The sequence below is a fragment of the Lampetra fluviatilis genome, chromosome 15, assembly GCF_964198595.1.
Source record: "Lampetra fluviatilis chromosome 15, kcLamFluv1.1, whole genome shotgun sequence".
NCBI classification, from domain to species: Eukaryota; Metazoa; Chordata; class Hyperoartia; order Petromyzontiformes; family Petromyzontidae; genus Lampetra; species Lampetra fluviatilis.
In genome coordinates, this window is record NC_136289.1 from 4,129,957 (window position 1) to 4,140,539 (window position 10,583).

A 10,583-nucleotide genomic window follows, 5' to 3' on the forward strand; every position below is an offset into this window, starting at 1 on the left:
GCCCGGTCATGGGGTGTAGTACCAGCCCTAGCGGGGCTTGGGTGAGCACTGGTCAGCTCGGAGGCACCGCGAGCAGTGTGCAGTGCGGGCTCCCGGTGAGGGAGCGAGAGGGAGCGTCAGCCAGCCAGGGTTACTTTGGGGCATGAAATGTTGGTTGACCTGCTGACACTTGACCAGATGATATTGGAGGGGGTCCACCGGTGGACGGGGGCCGCTGGGCGGTCACTTGGTCTAAAAGAGCTCTCGGAAACCTTCGAGAAAGAGCTCGAGAGATCTTGAAGGTGGGCGGGGCGAAGGGCGGAGCCAGCCCCAAGCCCAGGGGCATATAACGGGGGCCCCGTGAGGAGCTCGAGGTTCTTCATGTGCTGTTGTGAAGAAGATCCACGTCAGGGAGAAGAAGCCTCGAGCCACACCGTCCGGGACCCAGCTTGTGGTCCGGGCCGTGATAGCGAACTGTGTCTAGTTCTGCCATAGCGTGATTAGATGGGCATTCGAGACCCGAGTGTAGATTGTGTAATGTTGTGTTCGGTTGCAGAATAAATAGTGTTGCTCCCAAGATAACGTCTGCGACTCAGTTGGACTCACTACACATGTTGTCACACAACCAATTATATTATTACTATAACAAAATTGCAACGTTATATTGTGGGAAACAGAGGGCAAATCAGTAAAATATTTTGTTGTACTGCACTTCTATTCTTCCATGTCTATGCTCATCTCCACCAACTCATACTGACCAGCACGGTGAACTGTGATCAAACTAACCCGCACGCTATGGGCAGGCCCTCATCCAGCAGCAGATTGACTTAAGTGCTGCAGATGTATACACACACTTTATTATTGTATTACTAATTTATAACCATGGCTGTGTGATCTACATCACCTCCGAAAAGCAACGTACATAGTTAAACCCACCGTCCTGCCACAAATATGTTTTGTCATATGACATCACATTTTTAAGATTTTTGTGAAGTCACTTGCTCAGCTTACTGTGTCTATGAAATATTGAGCACCTATTACACATGCTTTTAAATGTCTATTTGAAGCTCAAGGAATCAATTTCACTTGGAATGCAATTGCGTGATATTACCAAATTACATCAGCCCTGAAAGTGGATTTTGGCATGTGTGTTTTGTATGATTATCGTAAAGATGTCACTGTCATTTGACTGCCATACGTTAAGTAGAAAAAAATGGCATCCTAACAATATGGTGTAGTTGGTCTTTACGAATCTACAATATTGTCATATGTTGAACAGCACAGGATACATGTAGCCTAGATATGTATTTCAATATTAGTGCTATTTTGAGGGTGAATCTTCCTTGAAATGTTTTAGAGGGAAGGACTGGGTTTTAAGTAATTGCCAGGGATTAAAATTGTACACTTTGGACCTGTGAATATTTATGGAATAGATACTTTGGTTATTAAATTATAGAAACTAAATCTGTAATGTGTTTTGCATGAGCTTACTCGTACCTATTTTAAAACTGCAATCTGTGTCCATGCATGCATATTTTCCTTCCACTGCCATGCGTCATACAATTACAGTTGTTCTAATACACACGTGTAACCTGCAATTTTCCCTTCTGTAAAATAAACATAATGCACGTAGCTTGTGAGACACCTACATTTAGAATAATCACCATACCAACAAAATCCGGTGCAATTGCTCTCTGTGAATTTGTCTTTTTTTTTCAAAGCATGCCATCTGATTATATAAAAAAATATATAGAATTGTAACGTTTTTCACTTCAATAACTGCTGCAGGGTTGTATTTGTTTTCAAACATGCTGTCTATGTGAGCACAATTGTTTATGTGAAAATCCTTCTCTTGTCGAGTAATGGCTACACCGAAGCCCATCTTTTAATATTAACATAACCACACAAATGTTCATGCCATCTCGTCTTCCACTTGTAACATTTACCCTTTCAATAGACCCAGCCCCTCTGATGGGAATGTGGAATCTCCCTCCCCTCCTACCCCCCAACCCTCCCCCCAATTGGCCAAGGGCCACCAACAGAGATCAGTGGCAAATCTTTGCATATTTAAGCAGGAGGAGAATTATTTGAATCGTTAACAAAAAAATATTCGGGTATGAAGAAAAGCTATCTAAAAGTAGGCATAATATATGCCACCTTATCTGGAAACCATATTCCTCATCCAATGTTTGCCGATAGACCCACCAGAGCTGGCTAATTCAGCTCGTGCCATTGTAGAGTTTAGAAAGAATATTGAGTCGCTCAGGTATATGTTATTTAAGCAACATGCTTAACTATTCAGCACTCTTGACATTATTTTTAATTCTTAAAGCTAAAAGAGTCGTAGTAACTTGCATTCTTCTCACTGCTTATCCTGTTAATGCAAGTTTATAGACTGACAAACAGGAAATTTAATTGATCCAGCTTTGGTAGACTTACGACCTTCATAGCCCTTGAATTAAGCAAGTAATTTCATTAATAATCCTCTTTTAATCGTGCAGTTTACATAGTACGGCTGATAGGATTGTCTTTCTTTTATGTTTTTTTATCAGAGAACCTCGGGAATATCGTCAAAGAGTACAACAATGCGGACGCCGCATCCAGGGTTTTCTTAGAGCAGCGCTACGGCAAGCACACGATCAAGCGAGCCATCGAGGAAGTGCACTCCAAGGACTGGCTTGCCCAGAATGCCAAGGCCTGCCCACGCTGTTGCACACACATCCAAGTGAGACTCGCTGCCTCCCTTGGCTTCCACTTTCTCTTTCTACTGCCTGGCACCGATTGCTGTACGAGGGACACATTTATTTGATTTAAAATGGTTCATGATGGCTGTTTTGGTGACGATGAGCCATGCTGCGGTCCTGGGTGTTGGCTTTTGTTTTTTAGGAGGGATTCATGATGGTCGCTCAGATCTTGCGTTCAATACCAAGGCATGGGTGTATTTTGTGCTATGTTTCTAGCATCACTGGGAAGTGGTGTGCTAGATCTGTTTGATCCACATGAACCACGACAGCTCTTGGCTAACCAAAACACCAAGTGGGCTCGCTTTTCATCCCGAGCCACGAGCTTTCACTGGCCATCATAGGGTCAGCACAGAAACAACATCCGTGGTCCTTACTTAATTCTTAGTTTCTTAATTATATTCACTTTATTTCATTAATTGGATTAATTTGCTACCATAAATTCCCACGTTTTATAAGCCACTTTAATGAGCTATCTTGTGTGGCCAGGTCGCCTCTGAAAAAGAGCTGAAAGGTCAGTGGGCTTTACCTGGTAAAATAAAAAAAACTTGTTTAAATTCCTGAATAAATCAGCAGCGTTCAAAATTTTAGTCGTGGCAATGTCCAATGGAGATCAACACGACCTTATTTTAGGAGAGGGATGCTTAATCTTTTATTCCTTCATCTGCATGAGTTTGTGTACTATGGTTATATCTTCCTTACATATGCTCAGTAAAGAACTGGCCAAATATCCCACAAGGTTTTTTTTTATGCTGGAGACACAGATGTTTGAAACAGTCAAGCATTTAATATACAGTATACAAACTCATTCTATGTTCCTGTGTAGCATTATGGGTAAAAGCATATATAAGCAAATCTTTGTTCCATGTCTCCACATATAAATACAAATGTTGTTTTAGTCCATCGGCTAACTTTCTTTTCAGATCATTATCCAGCAGCATTTGTTTAAGCAAGCAAACTGTTGGGTCAAGACAGCATTTAATATGGACTAAGTAACTATAATTGTTCTTGGCATTAAAACCGATTAAGCTCAGAAGCTAGCACACCTAAAATATGTATTCGCATGCACCAAGTTCCATACCAGTCCAATGCGGTTGGTCGATTGAATGAGTCAACACATTCAACATTCATAATGGAGGTTTCGGCCTTAATTAAAACGAGTATCAGGCGCAGCCAATGCTGAAGATGCTATTTGTAATTACTGCCGAAACGTCGTACTCGAATTGTAAATGTTGTGGGGTTACTCTCCAACACACCGGTGTGTTGTGCGAGTAACAAATAGGCATGTTTTGTTTACTTGACAAACCTTACTAATTGGCTGTGTCAGGTGCTGGCAGGTTTAACGACAGATATTTACGCGATCTAACCCAAAAAACCTCTTATGGATAATATTGGTCACGAAAGCCTACGTGTTAAACTGTATTCAACATTGCTCCTCTTATATGGGCTGTTAACTTTTACTTTGAGTAACCGCACATTGTAAGTTTTGTATAAAAAAAATCACGCGTGCAGGGAAGTTGAACATCGTACTTTGGAAATGCATATTCTTTGGTTCTTTCGGTAAAGTTACGTAGATAGAAAAATATAAATAAAAAGAAAGTGAATTAAAATAATAAAAAAATATAAATAACAAAAAACACTAATGTAGACTAGCCTGGTTCTTAATCGGAGTGAGTGTACTGGAAGTCTATAATGTAGACTGTAGCAATGGTTATTAAGCTGGGTGAGTGTACTGGCAGTCTATAATGTAGACTGTAGCCTGGTTCTTAACCTCGGTGAGTGTACTGGCAGTCTATAATGTAGACTGTCGCCTGGTTTTTAAGCTTGGTGAGCGTATTTGGCAGTCTATAATGTAGACTGTAGCAATAGTTATTAAACTGAGTGAGCATACTGGCAGTCTATAATTAGTCCGAAGCAAAGGTAAGGTAAAAGGTAAAAACAACAAGCCTACCTTTTACCCTTACTCCATACAAATTACCTGACTACAGGGTAATTACCGGGGTACTACACATGAAAAAGGTTTATAACAGATAAATGCGAGGTAGAGCGCTTTATTCGTATAGAATACTCTCGAATCGGGCTTTGCGGCTGTTGACGACACCATCCTCCATAACTGCCTCGTCCCAGTCGTCTTGGTCGATGACAATCTCATCAACAACCTGATCAAGTTCGTCATTGCTGTCGTTCTCGGACGAACAACGGGCAATAAGATCCTTCGCCGCTCCGGCCCGGTTAGACGGGACCTTCAGGCAGCCGGCCACGATCCACGAGCGCAAGCATATGGACTGAATGAAGAGCGTCGACGACAGCGACTGGCGAACGCATATGAACTCCTGTCCGGCTCCGCTATTCGCGTGTTCGCAGGGAGTGGACTTGTAGTGGGCGGGGAGCAGCTCTTTGCGGGGAGACCACTGCATTACGTCAGTCAAGACACTGACGGTCGTGACGCCCATGCTCAGAAAAAGATTGACTTCATTGCCGTCGTCGATGGAGCTGCCGACGGTGCTGAATAGGGTGCTTAACAGTGACCCCTCCTCCATATGGGCAGCGACTGCCATCGGCGGGATCGCGAGCACGTCTGGGAGGGGGGGGGTGGTATGCGTATGCGTTTCCTCTCGGTCAATGATGTGCGTTATTTTACCATTTCTACCCCGTCCGAGCAGAATAACCAGAAATGGTAGTTCTGTCAGCTTCCACTTCCATGGTGAACTGGATGGATGGGCTTTGCTAGTTGAGATGATTTAGAAATGCATTCAGTGTATCTTTGCCACGTGGCCAGACCACCAATGTGTCATCCACATATCTAAACCAAGCAGATGGTTTTAGTGTGCTTGAAGCTATTGCTTTTGTTTTAAAATCTTCCATGTGTAGTGGCATCGGTGGATACCACTGCAGGATACATTAAGCCGGCCTGTGTGAGGCGAGACGCGCGCCTCTCACGCCGCCAACAGCGGTGCAGAAGGAGCGCAGTACCGGGTCTAGCAAGGGCCGGCAGAGATCGTCTGAGGATGGAGAGCGCAGTGCTCTGTGTGCAGTGCCAGCCTCTGAAGGGTAGGGGGCCCTGGGGCTGAGACGAGACCCCTCTAAAAAGCCCGAGAAGGGAGGCGTGGAAAAGAGCGGACGGAGCTCCCTGGGCCGGGAATATAAACCGGACCCCCGAAAAGGTTTGGGGGGGGCTGCTGACGAGGAAAAGCCCGGAAGCCATCATGCCGGGAGAAGACCTGCCAATAGACGAGACCCCGGATTAGCCCGGAGGAGATACCTGATACCTCCCTAGGGTAGCTGACAAAGGGACAGCTATACCCTTTCGTGTGTATTAGGGAAAGTTGTAATAAACGTGTTGCCTCCACGCCGTCTCCGAGTGTCTCCGAGCTGAACACTACACGTGTACAAATTCGCTTTCACAGGAGACAAAGGAGAGCCCATTGCTGCTCCTTCCTTTTGTTTTATAGAAGTCGCCTTGCCACAAGAAGTCTGTGTTCTTTAGACTGCTCAGCTAGTCTTGGGATATCTTTGGCTAAACCGTTGTTCATTACCAAAGTGTCGAGTAATTTAATTGACTCGTTGACCGGAACCCTCGTGAACAGAGAGGTCACATCAAAACTTTTTTACGAACAAAGAGGTCCTACCGATGTAGGGCTGTATTTGTTTCATTACGTATTGTGCTATTTTGTACGTGGCAGAGCCTATTGTACTAACTATGGGTCTTAATGGGACATCAGTTTTGTGAATTTTTGGTAGCCCATAAAGTCTTGGTGGTTTTGATGCCCTTGGTTTGATGAGGTATTGCTCTTCCTTGGGAATTGATGACTTCGAAATGATTGCCGTTTTACGTTCCAAAGTGCTCGTTGGGTCTCGTTTAAATGTAAGGTCGGTACCTTCATCGAGTAAATCTTGAGATTTTATTATCATAGTTCTCGCTGGGCATCACAACAGTCGATCGGCCCTTATTAGCAGCAAGATTTCGGATATCTTTATTTGCTCTCAATTCTCTTAAGGCTTTTGCTTCACTGAAGTTAATATTTGTTTTTTGGAACTTTACTGTTCTCAATAATTTTGGCAACCTCGTGCCTAGTCATCTCAGCTTGATTGAGGGAGATGTCTAACTGCTGATTCCACCAGGTTACAGTCCACATTGTAGACTGCCAGTACACTCACTCCGATTAAGAACCAGGCTACAGTCTACATTAGTGGATTTTTTTTATTTGTATTCACTTTTTTTCTACGTGACTTTACTGAAAGAACCAAACAATATTCATTCCTGCAGTCGCGAAAGTTTTAAGTTAAAATTTACAAATGCAATTCTAAAATAAATTTCAATATTGGTCCAAAATTTTTTATTGGTACCACCTAGCAGGGCATATGCTCACAATTATTTTCTTAAAGCATTTTATTTTTAGATCACAAATGTTCTGGTAGCAAGGTCATTGTATGAGAACATGTCCTGAAAGAAGGATACCATAGTAGGCTGGATAGAAAATATTGTCATACTATATTAGAAAAAAGTTTTGCTGGCTGGCTTTCTGCCTGGACTCTTGCCTGTCTGGCTTTCACACTAGTGCACGTGCATGGTGGTGACGTCACGTATATTACAGTTGTCAAGAGAAGGATGTTGCTGCTTTTGTTCCATCCTCTGTGGCCTGCAGAAAGTGGATGGCTGCAATAAAATGACTTGCACTAGCTGCCAGCTCTATTTCTGCTGGATCTGCTTGAAAGAGCTGTCCCGCGCGAACCCATACGGCCACTTCAACGAAGCCCGCTCACCCTGCTTCAACAGGTGGGTGTTGTTGAGGTTTGCTGAAACCCAGACATCTGTTTTATATCGTGAGGTAGATTTGTTGCAAGGCGAACGATGGTCGCACGTTGCTTTGGAACTCTTTCCTTTTATTTGTCACCCAACTTCACTTATAAATTACTCAAATAAAAAAACCTGTTGATTGTTTGCCGATTAATATTTTTGTTCATTGGCTGCTTAGTGTTAATGGCCGCTACATCTCAACATGTCTTGTAGCTCTAAAATGTCCTGGTCCTAGCATTGAATGCATCTGCATATCCAAATGCTAATAGACCTACACCTGACTAATTGATTCAAATTTATATATATACTTCAGCTGCTCATGATTAATCCTGCAATGTTTGTCTTAATTATGTATATTCACTCATTGTATCTATCTGGGGTTATGCTGTGGATCATTTGACTTGCTTTACGAGGTTGCACATTTAGGTCTAATTCATGGTTGAAAGATCATCATCTCACGGAGGTTAAATAAAATTAGTACTCCTTTGTGGGAGGTCAACAGTGCTCATCTTATGGAAAGATTCACGAATGAAGATAAACACAAGCCAGCCAGTGTCTACTTGTGCAGAGAGATACACACTGACCTTTGACACACTAACACACTGTTCTGAATTCTCGTCTAATTTACAACAGGTGGTTCACTTTTCCTGGACAGTTCAGAACATGAACTGTGTCGCAAAAGTAAATTCGTAACATGATTTGCATGCTCCTTAATTGGCTACTAAACTCTTTTCTGACAGCGATTTGATGTACGGATGGATATCGTTGTTGTGTGCACCTTTTTCATCCAGGCTCTTCCAAGGAGGAGAAGGGGATGACGACTTCTTCCTTGAAGGAAGCGACAGTGACGAAGATGATGGTGATGACATTAATGACGAAGAGCATTTTGCACAACTTATCAGGGCACTGTGAAAAAAATGCAGTATATTTTATCATTAGGCATTGTCAATCCACTACTGGACGAAGACCTTCCCACCCTCTTGCCATCAACCTTGTTCCAGTGCTGCGAGGTCATGAGTATCGGCATGCCACTCCACATAAAGAATTTGTACACAACATGTGCATTGTAGTGATAAATTAGGGTTGTATATTGTTGACGTATATTTAAGAGAAACTTGTCATAGGCAAGAGGAAAACACTTTCCAGTCTCGGAGTACAGAAAATTCAGAAACTGTTGGTTGTTCCATCATATTCTTTAGGTATTTTGGTAAAGTAACATAGATAGGTTAAAAGAAAATAACAAAAAACTACGACGTTTCGATTGCAACACAAGCAATGGTTCAGTATATTCAGCTTGCTTGCATCAATTAAATAATTATTAAGTTTTTTTCCTATGGATAAATTGACCCAAACCTTCAAGTGACCACAGAGATGCAAGATCACAATACCATCCTTACACTTTTCTGAGTTACCTATTGACATCTGGTAACCTGCTCGCTACATATTTCAGGCCGTAAAAATAATGTTATTTGCATTTGGTGTTCATGTCTGAAAAGATGTGTCAATTGATCCAGAGTTAACATGGCAGAACACCTTACACGCACCTCTGATGAGCAGGGTTGGCCACATATGGTGCGAATGAAGTTAAACATTCATACACGGACTGGCTCCAGTATGAGCATTGAGCAAGGGTCATATTTTCCTTCCTAATTTTATCGACAAAGAACCGAGTTGACTCCCAATCAGGATTTTCACTTGTATGATTGTGAAGTGAGCATTCTGCCATCATTCTTCCCAGACAGATAATACACACCAAAGCGGCACTATTTTACATTCTAGTAAATATTTAGTTGTGGCCTCCACACATGTTTTGTCAAACCTTTCCATCTTCAATGTGGACTTTAACTAACAACTCGTATAATTTACAAAATTAAGCTATTGGATACTGGTGTTATAGCCCATGTACCATTGTTTTATCAAAATTAGATTTCTTATTTGCTGCACTAAATTCAGTTAACCCTATTGGTATGATGTACAATTTAGGTGTGGGACAGCCCATCTTTTAAAGTAACAACACTGTAACACGATTCACAAGCAAAGTTTGTGGGGAATAATATCCATTTTCTGTACTTTTGAGGCATAAGCAATTGGAAAATAACACTACCCAGGAACAAAACATATGTAGTAGGTTCGAATTAGGTGCACACACACGCAACTTGGAGGCAACACTATTTATTAAACGGTAAATAATATAACACTCTACATGAGGTGGTGACCACCTTCCTCAACTCACTAACACTCTGGAACACGACACAGACTGGACCAGGCAGGCAACGGCCTGCCTGGCCCAGGACGACGACTCGGGACTTGACGACCGAAGATGTCTTCACCTTGGAGTACAGTACAACAGCCTCGCTCAGCGTTCACACCACGCTTATATCTGGTTTGGCGTGGCTGGCTCCGCCCCGGCGTGGCTGGCTCTCTTCAGGCCATGCCTCCCTTCCCAGGACACGCCTCACTTCCCCCACCTCTGGGAGGGTCCGGATCCCTCCACCACGTGACCCCCCAGGCACCCCATTGGGGCCCCCAGCCTTCGTACGGGCCGACACAGTAGTGACCTTTCTCTGTCACTACATCACCCCCCCCCTGTATAAACACACAGCCGTACCCGGCTGTAACACAACTGTGAAACATCGAAAAGGTGTGCCTCCGAACCAACAACATCAATAAATGACCGGCGACCGATAAGAAATACAATCACGTAATATATACAATCGACGAGGGTAAAAGGGAACCGCATAGAAAACGGGGAATTAACAACAAATATACATGAAAACTGGCTATAACCCACTTACGCTCCAGCACAGCCCCCCCCCCCCCCCCCCCCCCCGTTAGAATCACGCATGCAATGAGTCACCCGTTAGCACCCCCCCGCCTTTCCGACGTGGCGTCACAACTAGTAGCACGCGTCGGCCATATCGGGGGGGGAATTTCCATGTTACCACCCCACCACCTTTCCGACGCGGCGTCACAACCAGTAGCACGCGTCGGCCATATCGGGGGGGGGGAATTTCCATGTTACCACCCCACCGCCTTTCCGACGCGGCGTCACAACCAGTAGCACA

The 10,583-nt window shown here is 43.5% G+C and overlaps 1 protein-coding gene across 2 annotated transcripts in view; it reads left to right on the plus strand.

The window, feature by feature from the left end:
- RNF14 (ring finger protein 14) overlaps nt 1-10,330 on the plus strand; it is a 28,838-nt gene extending 18,508 nt beyond the window's left edge. For both annotated transcript variants that reach the window (XM_078862982.1, XM_078862983.1), the window contains 3 exons: nt 2,532-2,704; nt 7,367-7,497; nt 8,310-10,330. In XM_078862982.1, the coding sequence (XP_078719108.1) occupies nt 2,532-2,704; nt 7,367-7,497; nt 8,310-8,430 (425 nt within the window). In that variant the 3' untranslated portion in view covers nt 8,431-10,330. The remainder of the gene's footprint in view (nt 1-2,531; nt 2,705-7,366; nt 7,498-8,309) is intronic.
- Nucleotides 10,331-10,583: the final 253 nt, after the last annotated feature.